We start from the raw sequence: 24,642 nt of genomic DNA, 5'->3' as shown, positions 1-24,642 counted from the left end.
AACTTCATGCGAGTGCCAGCGTTGCCACATAGTTGTATTTTCTTATACATTAATTGGCTTACTGCAGTTGCAGTTGTACATCCCTGCTATTATTAATTGTATAAATGACAACAAAGCAATAACATACGCGAAACACACGTATTATATATAACTATATGGAGAGCGTAAGGATTTGCGGCAAGCATGTCCATTTTTAAAGTGCGGTATGTACATCTGGCATCTGTGGGAAACAATCCAAACTAAGGGAAAGTCTGTGTTGTTTATGCAGCGTTAAGGAATTCGAGGAGATTTTTGCCCAGGATGTAATTGAACTCAAGCAACTGCGTCGGCACACATTCAATGGTTTGTTGAAGCTATATGGAGATGTTTAAATATAACTAGCACTTACGCACAAATCCACAGGTGTGCCAGATGTACTCAGCTTTCGGGCGCTCAGCTGGAAAATGTTGCTGGGCTATCTGGGACCCAGACGCAGCAGCTGGGCCACAACATTGGCGCAGAAGCGAGCGCTCTATAAACAATTTATAATGGAACTAGTGCTGCCGCCTGGGCACACACAAAATGGCGCTGGCAACAGCGATGATGAATCGAGGGGCGTTGGCCTGCAAGATCATCCGCTTAGCGAGGGGCCGGAGAGCGCTTGGAACACGTTTTTCAACGATAACGAATTTCTGCTGCAAATTGATAAAGATGTGAGGCGTCTGTGTCCGGACATATCGTTCTTTCAACAGCCCACGGATTATCCATGTGAAATTGTTGTACACAGCAAGGGGGAGCAGGGTAGGAGGCTACACGAGCGCGTGGTGCCCTCCGTGCTGAGCTCGGCAAATGTTGAACGAAAAGGTCTGGGTGTGACTAAGGTGAGTCTGAATGGAATAAAGACGTGTTGATTTTGTAGGATTAAGAGATCAAGAAACCTTCCATTATGCATTCCTTGCGGAATTTAGCAGCAAGTAAGTTGGTTTAACATGAAATAATACAACGCTAATCAAATGAATCAATCACATATCCAGATAAACTTGATAACAAAACGCTCGGCGGAAAACTATGCCGCCATGGAAGAAGGCCAAGAAGCGCATTGGGAGGTTGTGCAACGAATATTATTTATATATGCCAAACTGAATCCCGGTCAGGGATATGTGCAAGGCATGAATGAAATAGTTGGGCCCATTTACTACGTTATGGCCTCAGATCCGGATCTATCGAATCGCGCACATGCCGAGGCGGACTGTTTCTTTTGCTTTACTGCATTGATGAGTGAAATAAGAGACTTTTTTATAAAAACATTGGACGATGCGGAGGGCGGCATTAAATGCATGATGTCCAGGCTTTCGAATATGCTGAAATCAAAAGATATATGCATATACAATCACCTCAAAAGTCAGGAGCTGCATCCTCAATACTACAGCTTCAGATGGATCAATCTGCTACTCTCACAGGAATTCCCACTGCCCGATGTGTTGCGAATATGGGACTCGATATTCTCGGATGAGAAGCGTTTTGATTTTCTTATTAAAATTTGTTGCTCCATGATATTGTAAGTCACAGGAACACCTTAAAGATGACAACGCTAATAATATATTACCACAGAATTCAACGGGACGCCATACTGGAGAATGACTTTGCCTCGAATGTGAAACTGCTTCAGAACTATCCACCCATAGATATTAACGTGGTTTTGACTCACGCTGTCTCATTGGCGTAGCAGAGCGCCGTTTCCGAATTTAAAACCACGGCCTGCGCCCAATTTTATGACCTGAGAAATCGGTATTCTGATGAGCAATACGTTAAGCAATCATTGAAAGCGTCGAAAACGCCAAATCTATCAAAACGCACGAGTCGTATACTCAAAACTCTGTATTTACACATATGCTTTTGATAAAACTTTTAATTTTATAAATTTTTTTTCATTAATAAACTAATGAATTTTAACATTCTGTGTCCAAATAATTAAAAACTCAGAAACGTCAAATAAGTCGCAGATCTGTCACTTAAAAGAACTCCGAAACTGTAGCACCCTCCGAAGATCTGTTTGGAACTCCCCCACCACCTTTCGCTGTTATTTCATCCTAACTTTTCAACTTTGGGGCAGTGTCCTTGCAAATGGTCTGAGCAATAAACTCTATCAAAGTGCGAGTTGGACGACCAGCCATTCCACGTCGCAAATACTCGAACTCTTCACCCGCTGTTACCATCACATTGGTAGCATCCTGGGAACAAAAGGGTCAAGTTAAGCACCACTTAATACGAACCCAAAAAATAGCTTACAATATGCATCCATTGGCCGCATGGCACAAATTCACGCAGGAAGGCAGCTGCCTTGCAGGGACGGCCTCCACGTCCAATGCCGTAGTTCTGAACATCACTACGTCCACCAGCGCGGACGGCCTTGCTGTAATAGTTCCACAATGGGAAGCGCCAGACGCGATCTCCGGTGTGCATGCTGGCGTGCTTGATCTGTTGCCAGAGGATTTCAGAGTTGGTGAAAATACCGCAAGCAGCTTCGTCCAAGGCCTGACGCATATAACCCGAGCAGGTGCCAATATCAATGATGCACTTGGGGCAGAAGTTCTGACCGTACAGTAAAGCATCGGCAAGAACCAGAACATCCTCATGGTCGGTACATTGGACCTCGATAGTCTTGCCATTCATGGATTTAACCATGTCACCGGGACGGAACGAGTTGCATCCAATTACGTTCTCGCAGAGTGGGATGAGACCGCGAATGTTGACCTAAGGATTGATCGTTTAGAAATTATTTTTAATTTAAAGTTCGTGGTTATGTACCGGCAAACGCAGTCCTGCCACGGCACGACAGGTCGCCACCACAACAGCAGCTCCGGTCATATCACCACGCATGTGGTAAAGTTCTCCACGTTCCTTCAGGCATAAGCCACCGGCATCAAATGTCACACCCTGACCGACAAGAACAATGGGACGCTCCTCGGCGCATGTTCCATAGTAGCTTAGCTCTAGGAAGATTGGTGGCTCACAGGAAGCCTTTCCCACCGCCAAGAAGGCATGCATCGACTGACTCTCGGCCCAGCCTTCTACTTTGACTTCCACATTGACACCAGATTTACACAGAACCTCTACGACGTTCTGGGCAAATGCTGTGGGGGTCAGCAAGTTCGAAGGCATCTCTTGAAGCTGCCGGGTCAGATTCTGTGCAGCGGCTTTCTGCAATCCAATACGCCAGCCCTCGATGTCGCAGATCTCATCTTTGTTGGTATACAAATCAATTGCTGGGACCGACATACGCCGCTTGGGATCGCGCAGCTCCTGGTATACCCAAATGCCCAAAGCGGCTCCCTCAGCGGCTGACTCGGCATGACCACAGTTCTCCACTTCAATACGATCGGTGTCTAGTTCGGCCAGGATCCTGCAGGCGTCAGCCACCGACCGACGAATGGCCTCCTTTTGCTCATCGAGCACCTCGTAAGGATTATAGCCCAGGCATTCCTTGCCCAGACCTATTACAGCCACCGCCGAGTAATAGGGTACCCGTTCGGGCTCAATCGCGAAGAGCATCCGCGTCTCACCACGCTTCGGCATGGGACCAGACATGCGCAGCACCTCCAACAAACGTCCGTGCGTCTTTTGGACATTGTATCGCCAGCCGGCCTGGGTCAAGATACCGGCATCGTTCTTATCCTCTTCGTCCGCATAGACTCCGATAATCAGGCCACGTGATGGAGGATCTGCGCAGATTTCCATCTGCTGAATCTGCAACATCTGGTTTATCATCTGGGAGTAGGTCCTCTTGAAAATTGCTTGCCGGGAAGGAAAAACCCGAGTGGCCAAACGTCGTGTTACGCGAAACATTTCGACTTTTCACAAACTAAAACTCTGAAAATATTTTGTTAACTGTAATTGTACTATTTAGGCACAAAATTGAAAGATTTTTTTCCGGAATTCTTTAAATTGATGCGTGTTCTATCGCCAAAGGAATGAAAATAATACTTAAACGTTCTGGCCACATGCCCTTACAATGCCACGACAATTTCAACTGCTACTAGATCGAAAAAAATTCCCTAAGCTGCTTGAAATTTGAAAATAAGAGTTTTCAGTTCAGGGACATAGTAGGCTTACCTATTTTCGAGAGTACTTAGCATGAAGATACCCTACAGTATAGGGTCTAACCCATAATTCCAATTTGTTCATTAGGTATCCAAATTGATAGGGTATAGACCCTATACCAATTTGTTCAATAGGTATACTCCAATATGAGAGTACTCGACATGAAGATACCCTCCAATACAGGACCTATACCATAGCTTTAACTAGTTTAATTAGTATACATTTCGGGAGTAATCGGCATGAAGATTCCCTATAGTACAGGACCTATACTATAATTCCAATTTGTTCAATTTGTATACATTTCGATCGGCATAAAGATACCCCTTAGTATAAAACTTATGCCTTAGTTCCAATTTGATTAATAGGCTTACAATTCTATAGTAATCGACATGAAGATACCCTATAGTATAGGGTTTAAACCATCGTTTCAAGTATAGAATTCGATAGGGTATAGAACCTATACAATTCTTTTGATTTGTTCAATAGGCATACTTCAATACGAGAGCGCTCGGCATGAAGATACCCTCTAGTACAGGTCCATAGTTCAATAAGAATACATTTTGAGAGTAATCGGTATCAAGATACCCTATAGTATATGGCTTATACCAGACTTTCAACTTATTCAATAGACATATTTCAATGCGGGAGTACTCGACATGAACCATACCATAGTTGCAATTTGTTCAATAGCCTAACAATTCGAGAGTACTCAACATGAAGATACCTTATAGGGATTATACCATAGTTCCAATTTGTATATCATATACACTTTACACGATTTATCCAAGCACTATTTCTGTTTGTCGTTAAGAATATGGTCAAAACTTAAACACAAGACACGGAAGATGCTGTTAAGGCTGAGGATGAGTTTCTTAAAAGTGTTTGAGCTTCTGTGAAGTCGGATTTGGGCTCGAGCCTTGCCTAAGCATATTCCTTTCAATTTGCAATATAGCGTTTCCAATAATCAGAAATGAAAAAGATTATTTTAACATGATTTTGTTTACAATAACAAAATTTTACATGATTTTTGCAACAGTAATTTATTTAATATAAATCAGTTTAGGTTTGACTATTATTTATTCATCTTATCGAAATCAAGGTTTAATAAATTGAAACGCAGTTTGGTTCAGTACCCGTTTTGCATACCTGTGACTTCTTGGACGCTTCTAAGTTTCAATTAATTAATTCAATTATAATCATGTATTTGATTGACCTTGACACAGTCGGCATAACTTTAGCTTACACAATTTTAACATACCCCTTGGGATATTGAGGACACAGAACGTGACAATGCATAACAGCTCGGTGGAGGCCAAACAAGTGCCACTGTGCACCCTAGTCAGCCACAAAGCGAAAATAACTTTGAGACCAACTATTGGACATACCCAACAAAAAATATTTGGTTCTAGTGGGTAGAGATTTAATTTAGCCCGCATCCTGCATACGAAAATATCTACGGCTTGCAATATTCTCAAACTGAACTATGAATTCTTGTAGAGAAAAAGCTTTGTTTATTCCAGTGACTTTTAAACATAATATTTTGAAACTTCGTCACAATACTTTTTCACCAGAAATTTATAAACATATCGGTTTAAACGACACTTCCTTGCATTTTGCGCCTAAATGCATTGTTTTGGATAACGGTCAGCTACATTGTCGACACACAAATTTATTTTCCCATCTTTGGTGCAGTATCCTTGCAAATGGTTTGAGCGATGAATTCGATCAGGGTTCTGGTAGGACGGCCGGCCATGCCACGTCGCAAGTATTCAAAGTCCAAGCCGTTTGTTACCATCACATTAGTGGCATCCTGAAGGGAAAATTGAGCAAGAATTCTAGTCACAGCGTAAAGTTTACTCACAATATGCATCCATTGGCCACATGGCACAAATTCACGCAGGAAGGCAGCTGCCTTGCAGGGACGGCCTCCACGTCCAATGCCGTAGTTCTGAACATCACTGCGCTGTCCAGCGCGGACAGCCTTGCTGTAGTAGTTCCACAATGGGAAGCGCCAGACGCGATCTCCGGTGTGCATGCTGGCGTGCTTGATCTGTTGCCAGAGGATTTCAGAGTTGGTGAAGACGCCGCAAGCAGCTTCGTCCAAGGCCTGACGCATATAGCCCGAGCAGGTGCCAATATCAATGATGCACTTGGGGCAGAAGTTCTGACCATACAGTAAAGCATCGGCAAGAACCAGAACATCCTCATGGTCGGTACATTGGACCTCGATAGTCTTGCCATTCATGGATTTAACCATGTCGCCGGGACGGAACGAGTTGCATCCAATGACGTTCTCGCAGAGTGGGATGAGACCGCGAATGTTGACCTAAGGATTGATCGTTTAGAAATTATTTTTAATTTAAAGTTCGTGGTTATGTACCGGCAAACGCAGTCCTGCTACGGCACGACAGGTCGCCACAACAACAGCAGCTCCAGTCATGTCACCACGCATGTGGTAGAGCTCTCCGCGTTTCTTCAGGCACAGGCCGCCAGCATCAAAGGTGATTCCCTGACCGACCAGCACAATGGGACGTTCCTCGGCACAGGTTCCGTAGTAGCTCAGCTCTAGGAAGATCGGTGGCTCACAAGAAGCCTTGCCCACCGCCAAGAAGGCGTGCATTGACTGACTCTCGGCCCAGCCTTCTACTTTGACTTCCACATTGACACCAGATTTACACAGAACCTCGACGACATTCTGGGCAAATGCTGTGGGGGTTAGCAAGTTGGAGGGCATCTCCTGCAGTTGACGGGTCAGATTCTGTGCAGCGGCTTTCTGTAGTCCAATACGCCAGCCTTCAATATCGCAGACCTCATCCTTGACAGCGTACAAATCGATTGAGGGAATGGAAATGCGAGATTTGGGGTCGCGCATTTCTTGGTAGGCCCAAATTCCCAAGGCTGCACCTTCGGCAGCAGACTCGGCATGTCCGCAGTTCTCCACTTCAATACGATCTGTGTCTAGTTCAGCCAGAACCTGGCAGGCCTTGGCTACTGAACGGCGGATGGCTTCCTTTTGCTCATCCAGAACCTCGTAGGGATTGTATCCCAAACATTCTTTGCCCAGGCCAACAACGGCCACGACAGAATAGTAGGGAATGCGTTCCGGCTCAACCGCAAACAAGAGACGAGCCTCACCACGCTTTGGCATGGGTCCAGACATACGGAGCACCTCAATCAGACGGCCATTGGTCTTCTGCACGTTGTATCGCCAGCCAGGTCCAGTCAGAATGCCAGCATCGTTTTTGTCCTCTTCATCGGCATAGACGCCGAGGATCAGACCGCGAGATGGCTGATCAGCACAGATGTCCATCTGCTGAAGCATCAGCATCTGGTTGATGGCTTGAGATGCGAACTGGCGGCATAGCTGCTGATTACTGACACGGAAGATGGCGCGACGAGTTAGACCAAACATTTTTTTAAAGGAAGTTTTCGGGTTTCAGTTTAATGATTCGAACTGGAGATTCACTTGAAATTTTAACACTTATATTTGCAACTAATATATATATTTTTTTTTTCACGATTAGAAAAAATACATTGAATTTTAAAAACTACAATTTTTTTTACCGATATGTACTTTACAATACATTTACAGGAACTGACTTACTTTTGGTTTTGGGTTTGGGATATGGGAGCCAGGGGCCGGTCGAATTTCCATGGCCTACTCGGTTCTCTTTTTCAGGACCTACTTAACCAGTTTTATTTTTTTCCCTTTTCAAATGCAAACAAAGTGTTTTCACGTATATATCTATATATATGCATATCTACTTTACGCAAGAGCTTTCTGGAAAAACCTTTCAAATTGATTTAAAAAATATATAATTCCATAGATATTAAAGCTTTTTGATTTTTATTTTTATTTTTTTTAAGCATTTGCTTTTTAATTTGTATAGCTCTTTAAATAGATAATTAGGTACAATGTTTTATTTATTTAATAATACTGCATTAAGTTTTTAAGATTTAATTATGAAACAGATTAAACACAGAAATTCGCGTATACTTTTATTATATACATTTGATGCATTTAAGCTATTTTTATATCGTACACATATAAAATTATACAGCTTATGAATCAGCTTCCCATATTATTATTTAACAATTTTCTTGTACTTTAGAGTTCGTATTGTATATGTAAGAAAAAAAAAAACAATATTTAACGTAGGTTTGCTTGGGATATGTTTCCGTTTTTTATCGCTCGACTTGCTTCCTCATTTTTACATCTTCTTTTTTTTTTGGTGGGGCTTGTTCTTCTTCTTACGATTGATTAGAAAATTGCTGAGATAAAGTAATTAATGGTTTCTTTTTTATATATATACTATATATCTTCTTTTTTTAAGAATAGAACTCTCACCAATCAACAAAGTGGCTAATAAAGTTTGAAAGAGTGCAACATTCTAAAGACATTTAGAAGAGGCGCATTTTTGTTATCAATTTTGAGCATAATATATATATTTGTTATCTATGAGATGCAACGCACTCATTTTGTAGATAGTTATGCACTAGTTTTTGGCACTCGTTTTCTGGCACCCCTGAAAAGATCTAACTTAAGCATATTGATAATGGGTATACATATATATAAATAAATATATATATGTGTGTGTGTGTGTCAACACAATTAAGCACATTTAGAACTACTTAAAGCGTTTATACCCACGGATTTGAGCCAGAACAAAGCTTTAAATGTCAATCACAATATTGTAGTCACGGTCACGGGCATTCCTTCGGCATTGAGGGAATGCTCGGTTTCGGTCTGCACACGATTCTTGAAACTCTCAACGCTATTGACCTTGCTCAGGTCGATGGGCGGAATATCCTCGTCATAGTCGGAGGCCAGCTCCTCCTCGGCCAGGTAGCTGCATTTTGTTGGCTGCTTAATGTGCGGCTCATCCAAGTCCAGCGTATGCGGCACGGCATGAAAGTAGTGCGTCTTGGCCTTGATGCCCGACTGACCCGCCACATATATGCTGCCATCGTCCGTATCCTCGTCGTCCACGTGACGCCCACCGTAGTTGCCATAGCCAGCCTCGCATTGATAGGGATTTGACTTGACGTGCACATTGCGGCAACTGCCGCCACAGTTATGATGGCTCTCAGCCAGGCCGCCGTCGGCTCCATAGCAGTGACCCCGGTGCAGTTGCTGCGACTGAAGCGACGAGTGCGTGTGTTGACCCACCCCGGCGTTTTGGCTGCCGGAGTGGGCCACTGACTGCTATATGTGCGAGTGGGAGCGCGCTATGGACAGAGAATAGGGACTGGTATCGTTGTGCAGCCGCAGTGTATCATATATGGGAAACTCGCAGCACAGTATAAACTTGAGAGCGCGTGGCACCTCCTCGTAAACGGCCGGCGGCACAGGTATCAACGGTGAGGTCGTCGCCTTGTACTTGCGATAATCCACTTGGCTATAAACGGGAATTTTTATGTTATCCGGTGCTAAGTATATATAATAAAATTGAATTGACTTAGAAGTGCAATTTCTTGCTGTGAAGCTTGTAGTTGCGAAGCTTGGCATATATCTTGAAAATCGAAAAAGTTTCAAAACAAAGCTCATATCTTTCTGCAGAGCTTATGATACAGTTAAATAATTGCTTTGAATAGAGCTTGGTAAAATTCGTAAATCTCAAATTTCTTAAAGATTTCTAGGTTTTTAGGCCAAGAACTTTATGTTTGTCCGATCGTTCCTATGGCTTTATGATAAACCTATATGCTACATGATAAAGTGGTCCAGTTTTGATAAGATTTTACATATGTATATGTAAGCAGCATAGCGAAACTTATAAATGCCAAGCTTGGTCCAGATATATTGTTAAATCAAATTGGTTTTCCATACATAAATCCAAGTTTCGACCAATTCCCATGGCAGCTATATGATATAGTGGTTTGATCCGATCTACAGACCTATGCAAAGTATCAGACGAACGCTTTAAGACTAAGAGACTAGTTTGTTAACAGACAGAAGTTCAGACGCACAGGGCTATATCAACGCGGCTGTTAATACTACAGATGTCTCCTACTTCAAGACAATATTATAATACCCTCTAGAAGGTTAGCAAAATCATTTATGGTCAACTTACTTTTTGTACTTTTCATCAGCGCTACGCTCGCGGAGCGGTATGCCAGAAAGAAATAGTATTATCAGTGTGGTAAAGATGGGCGATGCTATAGCGACCCATTCGTGGCCGGTGATCACGTTTAACGATATGACAAAGATGCCCCACCAAACGATAACCTCGCCAAAATAGTTGGGATGCCGGGAGAGGCCCCAAAGACCTAAATGTTTATGGCTCATATTTAAGTTGTCTAGCACATAATTGTTATTCGCACTTACCATCATTACAAAATTTGCCCTGGTTGGCCGGATCCTGGCGGAAGGAGAACTTCTGCAGATCCGCATATGTCTCGGCCAACAAGCCGACAATAAACATGCCCGTGCCAGTGGAGTCCAACGTTGACATGCCCTTGTTCGCCTGCGGCTGGGTGTGACGCGAGTTGATAATAATGACAGGCAGCGAAACGATATACACCCAAATAGCCTGCAAGAGCACATATTGATTGCATTCAAATGAAAAGTGGACAGATTTCAAGTGCTTGCTAACAAGTGCCGGCAATCAAAACGCTGCGACACGCCACAAACGTAGAAGGATTGTCAGTCACATTCTCTCGCACTCTCACCCACACCCACACGGTAGTTTTTGTGTCTACCCTATCCACAAACGTTTAGCCGGAAACAACCCGGCGGCAACATTGGCATTTACATACATGACCAGCCACGGTGACAAGCTATTGTAATATTTGAAAAATACCTGGGGAAATGTCATGCGCTGGCAGATACATTGATTACGTTCCATGGCTGTCACGCGTGCTGCTCAGATATTCATTTCCTTTGGGTGTTGACTCACCTGAAATGTCCAGAACACTGCATAGCGTATGACGTTGCGACGCGTATCCTCGAACTGCTTGTCCCTACCCAATTTGATGATACGATAGAGCAAATAGGCAGAGAGCCTTGCGCCCCAAAGGCATACGAACGCAGTTACCATCAGCTGACGACTCTCGTAGGCCTGTAGAAATAGATGGAAACTGGCTAATAAAAGCTATGTAAACTTGTTAACTCTTATAACTAATGTCTAGTCGAGAGTGCTTGTCCAGCTGTCAACCTGTATACAGTTGATATTTATAATAGTATCTGTCCACAAACACTTCACTTTACAACCATCGAATGTCTCACTTGGTTTTATGAAAATCGCATAGAAAGGTGATATTTAAGAGCAATGCGTAATAGCATTAGAAGTGCAGTAAGCGTATAAAAGAAAACGAATCCTTTATACTTAAATAAGAAATGATTATAACTATAAATGATTATTACTTTAAGTCACATAAAACGCATGAAAGCGCGTTACGCGCTAAAAAAAAAATGGAGGCAAAGGAAATCCCCGCTGAATTTACTGCGAAATTGTTTCCAATTTGTTTTCCCACTAAATTGATTTGGGTGCTAAAGAATTTTTTTTCTTTACTTGTTTTTTGCAAACACTATTTGCAATAAAAATTTTAATCCTCGGTTCACCGAATCCAGTTTTTCATTTATTTTTCTTCTGCTTTTGTTGGTTAGCTTGCGCCAAGATTTTTTTTTATTATTTTATATATATTTTTTGTTTTGCACTAAACCGCTTCGGTGATGGTCATCCATTGAAAAAGCTGCACTATTGACCTAGGTAGTTGCCGGCAGAGCTTTGACTCCGTGATAAATGAGCGCCACTCCCGGAGGTATCAACGCACTTCATTTATTTATTATGGCACAATTGGCAGTTGGCATATGGAATAAATCAGAGTGGATTTTATAAAAAGTGCAGGGTTTTCTCAAACGTGAGCTCAATCTTAGTCTACAGTATAGAATGATGCTGAAAGGATGGAGCGAGGCTTGAATGAATATTCATATTTATGAAGCACATTCAAATGGGGTTAAACGGAAGCGTATGCAGAGTGATACGCATAAAATAGAAATAATCTTGTCTTGTTTTACAATATAACATGTTGCTACATATGTAACTTAGTTAGCCGCATTAACGGCCAGAGTCGCAAACAATTTAGCAGACAGAATGACAAACAACTGGCCGAAGGGCCATGGCCGACGCCTGCCCCAGACAAGGTCAACCAAGTGAGGCACAAAACAATAACAACAGCAACAGCAGCAGCAACAACAACAACAACAACAACAACAAATTGTGGGCCAGTTGGGCGCAACCTTTTGTTATTTGCCAGCGAGCATGCCGCAACTGCAGATGCTTCCCATGCACTCGCACTCCACGCTGCGTTTGTGTGTGTCTGTGTGCGTATTGTGTAAATTTTCACTTTTCAATGTCAGTAACTGAAACCGACAAATCCCGCGCCCAGGTGTAATTCAATGGGCTTTCGCGCCGTTTAATTTACAGCCCAATTTAAAGCCCATTTACCACCTGGCACCCACCCATTCGGCCACATTACCTTGGAGGGGCGATCCAGTTGGCCCAGAAAAAAGGTGAGCAATGCGATGATAATGAAATTAACGCCGCCGGCAAAGTCCGACAGTTTGTCCATGTGCAGCAGCGCGTTCAATAGGAAGAACAATAACTGCATGCTGGCAATCACAATCGCGCTAATGGCAAAATGATTTAGGCCCCAAACGTTTATGGCCATCGTTTAATTGTTTGCCTAACGATGTATTTTGTCAAATCGATGAGGCTCCTCCACCTTCTTTATATTAGTATTTCCCTTTGAAGCTGCTTCAGCATGCACATCAATCTCTTCTCCTGCGGCTGTTCATCCTGTTGTTGTTTACATTTCCCCGCTTAGGTGATTGGGCTGTTTGCCAAGACGTCAACACTGTCAGATTGCAAATATTATATATGGGTATATATATATTTTTGGCGCCTCTGAAAAGTGCAAAAGAAAAGAATGCAATTTATTGATTTAATACTTGATTTTTCCGGTACATAACGAATCGCGTGTGAAGCATTACAACTGCTCCTCTATATAGTATATCCAGTATTCTAGAACAGTTTTGAGGCAGGCACAACTACTTAGTATCTGCTTGAACGATCCTACCCAGGGAGACACGGAATGTTGTGTAGGTCAGGTATAATTGGGGGTAAATAAGGTAGCTTGTCACAATATTCTTTTTCCACTATTTCATTGTGAAGAACTACATGATATAGACTTTCGATGTTGATAGGATTTCGTTCATATGTAATTTGGATCAAGATCTAATAATATAAAAACATTTCTCATACAGTTCTCAATCTCAAGTGTAATGGTTCCAATGGAAGCTATATGTCATGATAATAGTTTTCACTTTTAAGTAAAGTAAAAGCAAGTTTACCTTGAGAAGCAAAAGTCCAATGGCAGCTATGGTCATCTATTGGATCGATTATGACAGATAGAACGACCTATTTTTAAACTGAAAGCCTCTCTAATCGACTATAGACACTGTTTAAGAATATATGCATTTACACTATAGGTTCAACCATGTCTTCTTCTATGAATTACTTAATGCTTGCCAAAGTATCATATTGAATTAGAGACAACTTCAAATGCAGCATCAATCTAGAGGTCAGCCCACAATCAGTTCAGTTTTGATGATTTTCCACCTGAAAGTCGTAGCAAGCATGTTTGCTAAATACACAACTCTCAACTAGATAATTACATGTGTTTTCCCATACATCCTAATTAGACATCACAGTTGCAGCCTTTGGCCAGTGCCACGAGTCGTATGCTGCACGCGTACGCTCTGAATGCAGGGAAACATTCGCATTAATTAAAACAAGACCCGCGGCATTAGAGGCGAACACCTTAAACCCAAATGCAGCTACTGCTGTGTTAAATACAGAGTCAAAACACACACACATACTGTAAAGCAGGCATTTGTTTGTTGTTGTTGGTTTTTGTGCAGCCAGGTACGTGTTTGAGTAATTCGTTGCCGCAAGACATTGACATGGTGCTTGCATAGCTCGGGCCATGTCCTTTTTCAAATAGTTTTTCCAACTTCTGCAACGCTGAACTTTGCATTGGCATACTTAGCATTCGTGTCGTTGTCACCTCTCTGCTATGTTGGTCAAAAAGGGAAGTGAAAAACATTCTATACAGCTCTCAATATCCAAATACTTTACGAGCTTTTCATTTCGTATATAAATTGAAAAGCTTGTTTTGTACTTAAAGTTGGCTGAACATTTTAAGGATGGCTCTGCTGACACACACTTAAAGCAATACAATTTGCAAAACTAAATACGTTGAGACAACATCAAAGGAGAAAAGTGTGCTCTAGTTGGGAGTGCCCGACTTGCAGATACCCTGAACCTAACGCCTAGCTGCCCTGGCTTCTTTTTTTTTTGCTATTGGGCGATTAAAGGAAGTTATCCAAAAGTGAAATTTTCTTAATTTGTATTTATCATACGAGAACTCTCTTAATTTTCGAGTTTTGCGTAAATGTCTCAAAAAAGAGAATGAAGTGAGATTCCTTATACATATATCTTCCAAATTTTGTTATTTCCAAGATCAATGAGTCTTCAGATGGACGTGACTTGATCTACTCAGCTTCTCTTCATAACTAAGAGTATATATGATACTTCTTTCTGCCACTACACAAATCTATTATAGCCTTCCTTCTCATATTTAATGGGTTCAGGGTATAAAAAGCCGCCACGCGCCGCGTCGCTTGTGATATTTATAGTCTTTGGCTGTTTCAATTTGTGTAAGGGTCGCTTAGAAAAGCGATGTCAAGTTTACCTTTGAGTTAGCTTCAATTGCAAGGCAAACAAGCAAGCAATTGGCTGAAGTTCTGGCCTTTGCGTCGTATACATAATATAAATAAGCTATATGTGTGCTAGTGTCAATAATGTTACTGACACCTGCCCAGAGCTGGCTGGCTAACTATGGTGCCCTTAACACTGGATAGAAGCCGCATTTGCCGCAACAGCTAAGTAAATTGGATAATGGGAAAAGCTTAACGCGAAAAGCGCCTACGCAGTGGAGCGGCGCAGTAAAGGATGCTACGGCTGTTCAATTTGTTTGCTCTTTGCTCGGCTTTTGCACAAGTGAAAGTAAGTTGAACACGCGCTTAGCTTTCTTACATATTTCTTGCTGAAGGTCTTTACACATACACTGGCACACAGGCACACGCACACGTGCGTAGGACTCGCGCGTCAAATCGTTTTTAATACCTATCAACATCTGAGGCACATTTCCGTTTCCGTTTTATACCTGCAAATTAGCGGAAGTGATGGAAGCCAACACGAATTAAATCCTTAACGATTTAATAGTTTTGATTAAAAACATTTTTTGCGCGACTTTGTTTGGATTGTTTCTGGCACATGGAGCACAATAATAGCATTGAGTGCGTGCAAACGACTGATGCCTATCACTTCTATGGGTAAACTGAAGAAAAATGTAGCAAAAAAGGCATGCGGAAACAAAGGTCGAGGTAGCGACATGCGCAGCTCCCCTCCTTATGTGCTCTGAGCGTTTGCAAAGAAGCCTGTGACGACATGCTCACTAATTTCAAATTCGCGCGCGCAAGCAAACACTTTAGTTCAAATGACAAATATACTCCCTTGTATGGCTGCAGCTATTTAATTTGTTTAAAAACGCTTAAGAGTATGCAGCAGAGTATGCAACAACATTTAGACCCAGTGGCAACGCTTGCACAACATATTGGCATCACGGAAACATGTATCTCAACATTTTTCTTGAAGCAACATGTATCTATTTCGGTTTCGTGTCGCGTGAAGTTGGCAGCGGCCTCTCATCTAAAGAAGAAGAAAAGTTAAAGATTAAAATAATTAAGCGAAACAATCTAGGCTGGCTCCTGCATCGGAGTTGCAGTCGTTGCGTAATTACGCGCGCTTGTGGGTGTATAAGGTTGGAATTGTCGCATAATGGCGTTGGCATTGCGTGTGGCCTGCAGGGGCCATTGGGGCAGGTGGCCACAGGAGCGCCGTCGATTGGTGCGACTGTGCAGCACATCGCGGCTCCCCGGCAGGTAAGTGCGGCGGCGGCGGCGGTGGCAAAGGCGACGCCAATTATCAGCCGGCATTAAGAACTCATTTACAACAGCGATAGCGGACAGAAATCGAATTACAGCACACAAGAACAGCCCAAAATGTCGGCTCCAAAGCCAATGGACACGACTCCGCCACAAATCAAGCGTAATGTAGCCGCTGAGATAACCAGCGTTGGCAAGGTCATCTATGAGGCGGGCTGGGATGAAAAAAAAGCCAAAGGATCACAGCCAAAGACTGGAACAACATCAGACACATCAACGCGCACTGAATCTACGCCCGGCGACGATTCACCGGATAAAAAAAACAAGGACAAGGATCGAGAGCCTCAGAAATCGAAGCGCGAGCAGATGCGGGACGATATGCAGGATTACATCTTCGCGCGCTACTTCAACTATGTAAAAAACTATGACAAAGTGCTGGAGAAGAACTTTCCAAAGGCTATGCAGCTCTATCGAGCATTCTTCGATGGCGTCAAAGACTTTTTCGCGGACATGAAGCGTTTCCTTAAGGTGGCGCGCATAGCCAACGATTCGCCGCAAGGCATCCGGGCGTTGAATCGCCAAGAACTCGAGCTGTACATGCAAATGCCCCGCGACATGATGAAAGTGGCGCCGGCATTGATTGGCTGCTCACTGCCCATGGTAGGCTACGCTTTCTTTCCGCTCGTGTAAGTCGATGAGTTTATCCCAGTTGGACACATAATTGTGCATAATCCTGTTCAGCTTTTATTATCCACGCACATTTCTCACGACGCACTTCTGGACGCCAGAGCAGCGCATCGAGTTTCCGAGCTATTTCATGAAACGCAGACTGCAATGCAACAAATCTGTGCTGCGCTGCCTGCAGGCCAAACTGAAGTCTGTCGCGGGACATCATAAGCATGCAGAGTTCGAATGCATTCTAGGTCAACTGGGCAGCGGCACACATCCCACGCCAGAGGCTCTGATCGCAGTCAAGGACATATTTGCCGAGGGACCCTACTCACTGCTGGGCATGTCTCGAAGACACATTGTATGTGACATATGCTTGCAGCTCGTAATGTTTGTTTAAACCCAAATCTTCCTCGTAGAAATGTCTAGTCAAGATGCATGGATTGCCCAATAGCCTGTTCAAACGGCATCGCTTGCACGAGCACGCATTCCTGGTGCACTACATGGATTTAGCCATTACGCGCGAAGGTGGCGTCCATAATCTAAGCCTGCCGGCGTTGCGCTACTCATGCTATCTGCGCGGTCTCAATCCGGATAATCTGAACGCCGAGCAGATGATCGAATGGCTACGCAACTGGGTGAAGGTCTCCACGTTAATACAAGGCGAGCACATCACACTGTTTCTACATCTACCTATTCTTCTGGGCTATAATCATCCCAACAATTGGAAGACCATCTACTGCAACAAAGACTCCTGAGGGAATGGTGCTAGTTGCTTAAGTTTGCAAAAATTGCAAACTAAAAACGCGTTTTGTTTTATAAAAGCAAATAAAACTGTTGAAAACTGAAACTAGAAATACTTCTGCGGTAGAGTAAACAAATAGGGATGCGTGTGTTTTTCCTAAAAATAACACTTCTTTTATTTGCTCCTTTGTGTTGGATGTTCATCAAGCAGTTACTTTCATTAAATGTGTTGTTTACTTCTTGGCCTTGGCCTTCTCAGCGCGCAGACGCTCGCGACGATCCTTCTTGAGGATGCGTGGTGTGCCATCGGACTTGGTGCGCTTCTTCAGTGTGTTGAAGGCAATGGTCAGCAGCTTGTTGCGCTGGCGCTTGGCATAGCGCAGCTTGAAGCGATCAAAGTCGTTCAATTGCGAGCGCTGTAATAATTAAAAAAATGTATGTTTAGTAACTAGAAACATTAACAATTTGCAAAGTTCAGATTTTAGGCTGGGATTTCAGTTAAAACAAAAGCTAGCTTCATGTATGTATCAGCCGGCAATTCCTATCAAGAACTTTCAATTATCATCATGTGCAGCACTTCAAACAAGAAGTGTTCCCTCGATATTTGCTCACCTTGCAGATGTTCTGTGCCTTGACGGACCAGGGGCTGACCTTCCACTGTGCCTTCAGGTCACTGTCAACCCAGGCTTTGCGCACAATGCGTGTGGGCGCCGTGTATGGGAACTTGATGCGGTATTTGGTCAGATGCAGATTGTTCAATCTGTATTCCTGACGTGGAACACCAGTCAGCGGACCATCAACCAAAACCTGCAATTGATATGTGATTATAGATTAGTTCTATTTAATTTACTTTGGTGAACAGCAACAACCAGTGTGTAACGCTTAGGGCAGACAGTGCTCTTTCAGTTAAAAAAAAATAGCTTCATTTATGTGTCAGTTGGCACTTCCTATCAAGAAGACAAATTATCATCATGTGCATCTGCTGCGTGCTGCGAACACATGCTTGTTGCTGCTACTCCTGCATAGGCGGAGCCACTTACTCTGTTTTGGTCAATGACGTCGACAATGGCCACCAGACGACCCTTCAGGGGTCCTGCCGAGGCCTTGGCGATGCGACCAGTTTGTACGAATCTCTCGAAAGGCTGCAAGTACACGGAATTAAGAGCTTATATAAATAACAATTCAACTTTTCATTTTGTATGTACACATGGACAGCGCGTTGGCCGCCTGCTAACTGAACTTATAGTCACCACGTGAAATATTCTATGCAGACACAAACACAATTACTTTTGATTATTTTTGTTAGCGGCAACTAAACGCGGCTTCCATGAAAATCATTTGCATTGCTTAATTCAGCATGCGCACTTTAAACCTTTTAATTTTCACATTTTTCATCCAAATGAGGAAAATATTTGGTGGGATCTTACCATGACGCTAACCGGAAAGAAAGAGAAGGAACGAAAAATTTTTGACAACTCCGCGTCAACATGGCGAAAAGTGTGCACTGAACAGGGTTGCAATTTGAGTTCATTTTACAGCACTGTTATACGTTTTATTTACAGTTCTGATATGCTTAACAGAATAGTTTGATTTTCACATTGCCAAAATAAGTTTAAGGAAACTAATATTATACAGCAGGATTTATTAAAATGAATAATTTCAGTTTTCCTCGTCAAAAAAAGAAAGAAGTGTTAAACTACACCAAAAAATATTTTCAATAACATGACATAATGTTAACATATTAATGGTCGCCACAACACATGATTGTGATGGTCTGGCAGCGTTAATATGTTAAATATATTTGCGGTAGTCTGGCAACATTAGAGTGCTAAAGTGTCGAAAAGTCACAAAGTTTTAAGATATTTAAGAATATTTGCGAAATAAACTAAGAATAGTGAGTCATATTGACTGAAAACTGCACACAATGGTGTATATACACTTTCCAAATAATCTAACTGAAGAGGAACATATGCTGCAAGCGAAATATCAAAAACTGAAGAAAAAGGTGGACACTCTGGCCAAGCCGGCGTCTCTTAGTACATTCTTTATAACTGTAAATGTTTTCATTTTTTAGAAAAAAGCTTTACAAGCCCACAAGGCGCCCAAACAAGAGCCGGAGAGCGCTCTGACCTTAAAGCGACCCACAGATGCGCGTGATGCACGGGAAGTGGCTCGCAAGCTAATCAAAAGCGGCGCCATTCCAGCCATACAAAAGCAACAGACCAAGCAGGACCAGACCTCATTTAAGCGTCCCAAAGGCCAGGAGCGAGCCAAGCGCTCCACTTCAGAAACAAGCGTTGCTGCGTACCAGCCATTCTCGTCCACACAGAACGATGTGGCACAGGAAACCATTATCAGTGAAATCATAAAAGAGGAGCCACGCCGCCAGAATTTGTACCAGCACTTTGCAACGGAACGTGATCGCGAAGAGCGTGGGCTGACAGAGAAGGTGACGCTAGATACGACACAGCCGGAGAAGCCGCGCGCTGGCAACACGATTTTCGTGTCGGGCAACAAGGTTACCGAGGAATTCCTCAAGAAAACGTTTAATGATTACGGTACCATAGTCAACGTTTCGATGGAGATCGAAAAGAGGTGCGTGGTTTAATTGTATTTGTTGGTCAATATATTTATATAAATATCTTCATATGCTTTGCAGCCGAGGCTTTGTTTCGTTCGCCAAGCCGGAATCAGCTGATCGAGCTATAGCCGAAATGCACGGCAAGAGCGTCACTGGCATTGTCCTGCAAGTGCAGCTGGCACGTCGCCAGCCGCAAATTGAACCAATTAACGATGCGTCATCCTCAGCGGTTTGGTCGTCTATTGGTAAATTTATATATAGTATACAATTTTATTAATATTAATTATAAGTTTTACTTTAATTTATTGACAATTTGTTCTCTTTTTCAGCGGCCAGCAAATCGCAGAAGGGCAGTCACAAAGACCTGCGCCAAATGGTTCAATATAATGATGATTTCCTAATGTAAACCCATTTAGATTAGTCGCATGCGTATTTAAGTTACTTTTGCCTCATCATTTCTATCATTTCACTTTACAATTAGGTAAGTCATAAGTTCATTTACCCCTTCATAACACACACACATCATTTTTAAATAGTTTCTTGCTTTATTGAAAATACACGTCTATAAGTATATATAATGTACTTACATAAGGTCACCCTCTTGCTAAGTATTCGCGGTTCAAATTTATTACGACTAAATCGAAGATATCTTGCTTTTATGAATTCATGAGAAGTTTAACGATTCATCTTTAATATATTTTACCTAAAATCAGGTTTAAATAAAAACCAACAATAGATTTTTTTAAGCATTGAACAAATGAATTTCTTCACTTTGTGTTGCAAAAGTAGAAAAATGAACGAACAAAATTGTAATATTAGCATAAATAAGTAGACTGTGTGTCCGCCAACAAACTTGAGCCCGTCTTGGACCGCTCACCATATCAGGTAGCTGATAATGATTTTTCACTTAGTTTAAGTACATATTTAATACATGATCGTTGTTGTTGTTATTGTTGCTGTTGTTGGTAGTATTGTAAAAAAAATATGATATTTTAGTTGAATTGTTTGGTTAGTATGAGATATATGTGTATGTTCTATATAAGTCGGTATGTTGTTGCACTGTTTGATGATGTTTGAACAGGGATTGATTGACTGTTGTTGTTCGATTGATTAGTTGTTAAACTGCGACTAGTAGTAGAGTAGCATAGGCAACGCCTCTCGCCCACCTTGCTTCCTTCCTAAAGTATTTTTTGTTAGTATGTAGAATATATCATTAAGGTTAAGGCCTTTGGTTTCGAGCGGTCGCTTTTGGCCGCTTTCTAAATTCGTTTCATGCTCCAAAATGCAAAATTGCCCAAGTATCGTTTGGCATACAAATGCCAAGCAACAAAAGTCCAAAGTTTGGGGAGCTCTTTTCACGTTTGCCGGCCTTCGTTGCCAGGCGGATTGAAGTAGTCCCAGTGATGTGTGTGCACCTGTCGGCCCGTCAGTAGAAAGACGAGCACACCAAAAGTTATCAATATAAAGAGCACCATGAGCGCAGATATATTTCTAGGCTGTTGTGCGGGTTCCACTCCCACATCGCCGCGCACAAAGTGGGTAAGCTGATTGATAATGTTAACGAGCTCCAGGCTGCAAACGGAGAGAAACTGTCGACCCGCCTGCACCACTGTCTTGGGCTGATCTTCGTCATAATCCTCTAGCGGCTGTGTAGCGCTGCGCGTGCGCGAACGACGGGATCGAGAACGTGGCCGTTCCACCAGCTGTTCATCAAGCTCTGAGTCGGTGTCATGCTCCTGCTGATGCTGCTCCTGCTGGACGTGGCGACGTCGGCATTTATGCGGCGCCTTGCGCTCCGCACTTCCAGACGCAGCTTCCGCCTGCTCCGCTTCGGCACTGCGTTGCAAATTGTAAAAGGCTAAAGGAGCCAGGGATTGCAAATACTCCACGCTGGGATACACAGCTGGTGGTGGGGGCAATGGCAGCATGGCAGCTTCTGTCTGCGTTTGTTCGTCGAGATTGCTTTGCGTTGTTGCAGTCGTTGACTCAGCGGCTTTGCCATGGCGTGGTGGTTTGGTGGGTTTCTCCACATCGCTAGCGGTGGGTTCACTGCTGGGCTGACGGCTCGTCTGCGTCTCGCTGGTCAGCAGAGATGGGCGCTGCTCCTTGACGCGCTCCACAATGTCATCAATGAAACCTGGTGGCAGATTTATGTTCTGCACAACCAATTGACCCGATTTGCAGGCCAGCTCATCGGCGCTGACTTGCGTGCCATGCAGCTGCGAGACTTGAATCTGTCCAGCCTGTAGTGCATGCACCCGCAGCCGTTCCACCTCCAATTCCGGCAAGTGGGTCGGCAGCTGCGCTTCTGGTGGGGATTGCAGCGCCCGAATGGGTGTCAGCTCGGGTGTGATCTGCTCTGCGATGGTCAATGTTTCGCTGGAAGCCGGTTCTAGTTGTGTGGTGGACTTACGACGTGGTGGCGGCAAGGGTGTCGCCTCTGGTTCTTCCTCTGTCGCCAGCAACTCCTGGCTGTGGCCAGTAGCAGGCTCGGTGGGTAAAGTGGCTACGAATTTGGCATCAACTTCGGCCTCTGTGGGTTCGTGCGCAACGGCTCTTCTTATGGTCACCTCTTCCACTGCGATTTTTTCGGCTTGCGGCGGTTTCCCTTCGGATAGGGCGTGCTCCACTTTGGATAGTGCAGGTTCCAATTCGGATAGTGCGTGCTGCGCTTCGGATAGTACCTGCTCCACTTCGGATAGCACCTGTTCCGTATCAGACAATATGTCCTCTTCGGAAGGTATATGATCTTCTTCGGATGTTGGCAGCTCTTCTGCGAGCGCCTTTGCTCTCGATTCCCTAATCTCAGCTTGGCGATACTCTGCCAGCATTTTTTCCATTTCCTCTTGCAGCTCTTTCTCCAGCTCTTCATCAAGCTCCTGTTCGGTAGATTCTTGTTTACCTTGCGAGCCTTCTTCCTCGTCGTAGTGGTCCGAGTACTTCTCGCCAGCGTCTTCATCCTCTTCATCGTACTCACTCTCTCGTAGCGTACGCTCGACTTCATCATCCTCCAGCTTGCTGTCGTAGTCACTCTCTAGCTGCGCCTGCTGCAGCTGCTCCACGGCTGCATCCAAATCCGCCGAACTGGCTGCGTAATCGCTGAGAGCAACCTCGCCATGCTCCTCCTCCTCACCGGCCGTTTCCACATCGGACTTGCTTTGCACTGAGCTATCGGACAGCAGGCCCTCACGCCTCAGCTCCTCCTCCTCGCGGCGCAGTTCCTCATCCTCCAGATCGGCGGCGCTTATGGGCCGCACAATGAGCGCCGCTTGCACCGTGGCATCTCCCTCGATACTTGGTGTCGGTACGCGTCGCTCTATGATTACCGCTGAGGACGGAGTCTGCGGGCGACTCAGCGACTTTGAGCGATCCGCTTGAGAGGATGCACGTGAACGTTCCGACAGGCTGCGTTGGTTAGCATCGCGGAAACGTTGCAGTCCCCTAGCTAGCTGCTCATCCTCGGTGAGCACACGTGAGCTGTTCACCTCATCTGGCTCCTGGGCCTGCGTGCTGCGCAGCAGATCCTCCAACGTTGTCTTGCCGCCTGTGGAGCGACGTGGCTCTATGACCTTCATGTCCTCGGTTATCTCAAACTCCTCGCACACGAAATCATCGGGCAGTGGATCCGTTTGTGTTGATACCTCCACTTCGAACTCGCCCTGCTCGCAGCTGTCTGCCGTGGAGGAGCTGGCCACGCGCTCGCTGTCCTCGTAGCTATCCAAGCCGCTGCCGCCACGTGTCGCACGCTTTTCGCGCGGTGGGCGTGGCGGCGCTGGCAACGGTCGGAACTTCATTTTGTTGATGACCTCGCCGGACTGCAGATTGTTGCGCGGCGATTCTGGTCGCTGCAGTGCTCCCGGCTCCTCATAATCATCCTCCTCCTCCTTTTGCGGCTGCTGCTCCCGATCCGGCTGTGCGGACGGCAGTGTCGCGTAACTAGGGAATAGGGTTTAAGGAGCATTAGAAACGCTTGGTCTGCACTCTGGGCAAGCGGCAATCGAACAGAAGGAAAATAAAAGCTGGTCAAACTCGTGTGAGTGCGTTGTGTTTCATGTTTCGGTTTTATTAGTGTCTATGTGTGCGTGTGTGTGTATTGGGTGTATCTAGGTTTTAGGAGCAGTATTTAGCATTAAAAACTGGGTCTTAGCTTATGACGCTTAAGCCTACAACTTAACAACAAAAACAAAACTTAACAAAAATGCATTCGAGACAATTCAAAAGGTCGCAAAAAGTCACAAATCAAAAAAACTGAAATCGAAAGAAAAAACTTTCAACGCAAGCGGCGGGCGTGGCTGTTCTTACTTTGACTTGAGCAGCAGGCCAGCGGACATCTCCTCCAAACTGGCGGCCGATCTGCGACGGGGCGGCAGTGGCGAGTCCTCGCTGGGCGTGTACTCCTGCGGCGGCGGTGGGCGTGCCGGCGGCGGAGAGCCACGCGAGCCGCGTATGCTGGGCAACGTGGCAAAACGTTCGCCCGGCGAGCGCGTGAACTTCTTACGGCGCGCGGGAGGCGTCGGCTTTGGCACCGGCTCCTTGCGCACCACGGCATAGCTACAGT

The 24,642-nt window shown here is 44.2% G+C and overlaps 8 protein-coding genes across 13 annotated transcripts in view; 3 read left to right on the top strand and 5 right to left on the bottom strand.

Annotated features, from left to right (window-relative positions):
- Positions 1–82: 82 nt before the first annotated feature.
- On the top strand, positions 83–2,051 carry LOC115771202 (TBC1 domain family member 13). Of its 2 annotated transcripts, XM_030716799.1 has the most exons (6): positions 83–203; positions 269–342; positions 403–860; positions 948–953; positions 1,014–1,537; positions 1,591–2,051. In XM_030716799.1, the coding sequence occupies exons 1-6, from the start codon at positions 184–186 to the stop codon at positions 1,703–1,705; spliced, it is 1,197 nt and encodes a 398-aa protein (XP_030572659.1). In that variant the 5' UTR covers positions 83–183; the 3' UTR covers positions 1,706–2,051. The 2 variants fall into 2 exon arrangements, with proteins under 2 accessions (XP_030572659.1, XP_030572660.1); XM_030716800.1 differs by lacking the exon at positions 948–953 and having other exon boundaries at positions 84–203.
- On the bottom strand, positions 1,973–3,955 carry LOC115771199 (cytosol aminopeptidase-like). The gene is made up of 3 exons (XM_030716797.1): positions 2,788–3,955; positions 2,269–2,733; positions 1,973–2,210 (listed from the first exon to the last, which is right to left on the bottom strand). The coding sequence occupies exons 1-3, from the start codon at positions 3,823–3,825 to the stop codon at positions 2,070–2,072; spliced, it is 1,644 nt and encodes a 547-aa protein (XP_030572657.1). The 5' UTR covers positions 3,826–3,955; the 3' UTR covers positions 1,973–2,069.
- A 1,613-nt stretch (positions 3,956–5,568) lies between these two features.
- On the bottom strand, positions 5,569–7,603 carry LOC115771201 (cytosol aminopeptidase-like). Its single transcript, XM_030716798.1, has 3 exons — positions 6,461–7,603; positions 5,942–6,406; positions 5,569–5,890 (listed from the first exon to the last, which is right to left on the bottom strand). The coding sequence occupies exons 1-3, from the start codon at positions 7,490–7,492 to the stop codon at positions 5,750–5,752; spliced, it is 1,638 nt and encodes a 545-aa protein (XP_030572658.1). The 5' UTR covers positions 7,493–7,603; the 3' UTR covers positions 5,569–5,749.
- A 394-nt stretch (positions 7,604–7,997) lies between these two features.
- On the bottom strand, positions 7,998–15,760 carry LOC115771093. The gene is made up of 6 exons (XM_030716651.1): positions 15,310–15,760; positions 12,559–12,986; positions 10,977–11,138; positions 10,406–10,610; positions 10,152–10,347; positions 7,998–9,479 (listed from the first exon to the last, which is right to left on the bottom strand). The coding sequence occupies exons 2-6, from the start codon at positions 12,748–12,750 to the stop codon at positions 9,287–9,289; spliced, it is 948 nt and encodes a 315-aa protein (XP_030572511.1). The 5' UTR covers positions 12,751–12,986; positions 15,310–15,760; the 3' UTR covers positions 7,998–9,286.
- Positions 15,761–15,855: 95 nt separating this feature from the next.
- LOC115771092 (LETM1 domain-containing protein 1) lies at positions 15,856–17,624 on the top strand. Its single transcript, XM_030716650.1, has 4 exons — positions 15,856–16,087; positions 16,162–16,776; positions 16,832–17,120; positions 17,179–17,624. The coding sequence occupies exons 1-4, from the start codon at positions 15,984–15,986 to the stop codon at positions 17,515–17,517; spliced, it is 1,347 nt and encodes a 448-aa protein (XP_030572510.1). The 5' UTR covers positions 15,856–15,983; the 3' UTR covers positions 17,518–17,624.
- A 26-nt stretch (positions 17,625–17,650) lies between these two features.
- Positions 17,651–19,232, bottom strand: LOC115771215 (60S ribosomal protein L14). The gene is made up of 4 exons (XM_030716815.1): positions 19,226–19,232; positions 18,544–18,668; positions 18,116–18,310; positions 17,651–17,919 (listed from the first exon to the last, which is right to left on the bottom strand). Exons 1-4 carry the CDS (start codon positions 19,230–19,232, stop codon positions 17,737–17,739), a joined length of 510 nt encoding a protein of 169 aa, XP_030572675.1. The 3' UTR covers positions 17,651–17,736.
- A 65-nt stretch (positions 19,233–19,297) lies between these two features.
- LOC115771094 (negative elongation factor E) lies at positions 19,298–20,515 on the top strand. Its single transcript, XM_030716652.1, has 4 exons — positions 19,298–19,508; positions 19,578–20,098; positions 20,163–20,329; positions 20,414–20,515. The coding sequence occupies exons 1-4, from the start codon at positions 19,428–19,430 to the stop codon at positions 20,488–20,490; spliced, it is 846 nt and encodes a 281-aa protein (XP_030572512.1). The 5' UTR covers positions 19,298–19,427; the 3' UTR covers positions 20,491–20,515.
- Positions 20,516–20,609: 94 nt separating this feature from the next.
- The window catches only part of LOC115771091 (trichohyalin), a 35,846-nt gene continuing 31,813 nt past the window's right edge, over positions 20,610–24,642 (bottom strand). For 4 of the 5 annotated variants that reach the window (XM_030716644.1, XM_030716645.1, XM_030716649.1 and 1 more), the window contains 2 exons: positions 24,387–24,635; positions 20,610–24,020 (listed from right to left, as the gene is read on the bottom strand). In XM_030716644.1, coding sequence (XP_030572504.1) covers positions 21,440–24,020; positions 24,387–24,635 — 2,830 coding nt within the window. In that variant the 3' untranslated portion in view covers positions 20,610–21,439. The remainder of the gene's footprint in view (positions 24,021–24,386; positions 24,636–24,642) is intronic. The other variant, XM_030716648.1, reaches the window with a different exon arrangement.

This window comes from Drosophila novamexicana, unplaced genomic scaffold, assembly GCF_003285875.2.
Source record: "Drosophila novamexicana strain 15010-1031.04,08,12 unplaced genomic scaffold, DnovRS2.1 tig00000024-arrow-pilon, whole genome shotgun sequence".
NCBI lineage: Eukaryota > Metazoa > Arthropoda > Insecta > Diptera > Drosophilidae > Drosophila > Drosophila novamexicana.
Note: the sequence above shows the minus strand (reverse complement) of the source record. Positions and strands in the feature narration are given on the sequence as shown.

Coding starts and splice junctions, on each gene's coding strand:
- LOC115771093 (XM_030716651.1), bottom strand. CDS start 12,750: ATGGCCATAAACGTTTGGGGCCTAAATCATTTTGCCATTAGCGCGATT. Junction 10,611..10,976: donor CAGTGTTCTGGACATTTCAG/GTGAGTCAACAC, acceptor GTGCTCTTGCAG/GCTATTTGGGTGTATATCGT. Junction 10,348..10,405: donor GGGCAAATTTTGTAATGATG/GTAAGTGCGAAT, acceptor ATAAACATTTAG/GTCTTTGGGGCCTCTCCCGG.
- LOC115771202 (XM_030716799.1), top strand. CDS start 184: ATGTCCATTTTTAAAGTGCG. Junction 204..268: donor ATGTCCATTTTTAAAGTGCG/GTATGTACATCT, acceptor TTGTTTATGCAG/CGTTAAGGAATTCGAGGAGA. Junction 343..402: donor GCGTCGGCACACATTCAATG/GTTTGTTGAAGC, acceptor ACAAATCCACAG/GTGTGCCAGATGTACTCAGC.
- LOC115771094 (XM_030716652.1), top strand. CDS start 19,428: ATGGTGTATATACACTTTCCAAATAATCTAACTGAAGAGGAACATATG. Junction 19,509..19,577: donor ATCAAAAACTGAAGAAAAAG/GTGGACACTCTG, acceptor TTCATTTTTTAG/AAAAAAGCTTTACAAGCCCA. Junction 20,330..20,413: donor AGCGGTTTGGTCGTCTATTG/GTAAATTTATAT, acceptor TCTCTTTTTCAG/CGGCCAGCAAATCGCAGAAG.
- LOC115771199 (XM_030716797.1), bottom strand. CDS start 3,825: ATGTTTCGCGTAACACGACGTTTGGCCACTCGGGTTTTTCCTTCCCGG. Junction 2,734..2,787: donor TGGCAGGACTGCGTTTGCCG/GTACATAACCAC, acceptor ATCAATCCTTAG/GTCAACATTCGCGGTCTCAT. Junction 2,211..2,268: donor GCGGCCAATGGATGCATATT/GTAAGCTATTTT, acceptor TTTTGTTCCCAG/GATGCTACCAATGTGATGGT.
- LOC115771201 (XM_030716798.1), bottom strand. CDS start 7,492: ATGTTTGGTCTAACTCGTCGCGCCATCTTCCGTGTCAGTAATCAGCAG. Junction 6,407..6,460: donor TAGCAGGACTGCGTTTGCCG/GTACATAACCAC, acceptor ATCAATCCTTAG/GTCAACATTCGCGGTCTCAT. Junction 5,891..5,941: donor GTGGCCAATGGATGCATATT/GTGAGTAAACTT, acceptor TTTTCCCTTCAG/GATGCCACTAATGTGATGGT.
- LOC115771215 (XM_030716815.1), bottom strand. Junction 18,311..18,543: donor ACGTCATTGACCAAAACAGA/GTAAGTGGCTCC, acceptor TATCAATTGCAG/GTTTTGGTTGATGGTCCGCT. Junction 17,920..18,115: donor AGGCACAGAACATCTGCAAG/GTGAGCAAATAT, acceptor TAATTATTACAG/CGCTCGCAATTGAACGACTT.
- LOC115771092 (XM_030716650.1), top strand. CDS start 15,984: ATGGCGTTGGCATTGCGTGTGGCCTGCAGGGGCCATTGGGGCAGGTGG. Junction 16,088..16,161: donor ACATCGCGGCTCCCCGGCAG/GTAAGTGCGGCG, acceptor CATTTACAACAG/CGATAGCGGACAGAAATCGA. Junction 16,777..16,831: donor TACGCTTTCTTTCCGCTCGT/GTAAGTCGATGA, acceptor AATCCTGTTCAG/CTTTTATTATCCACGCACAT.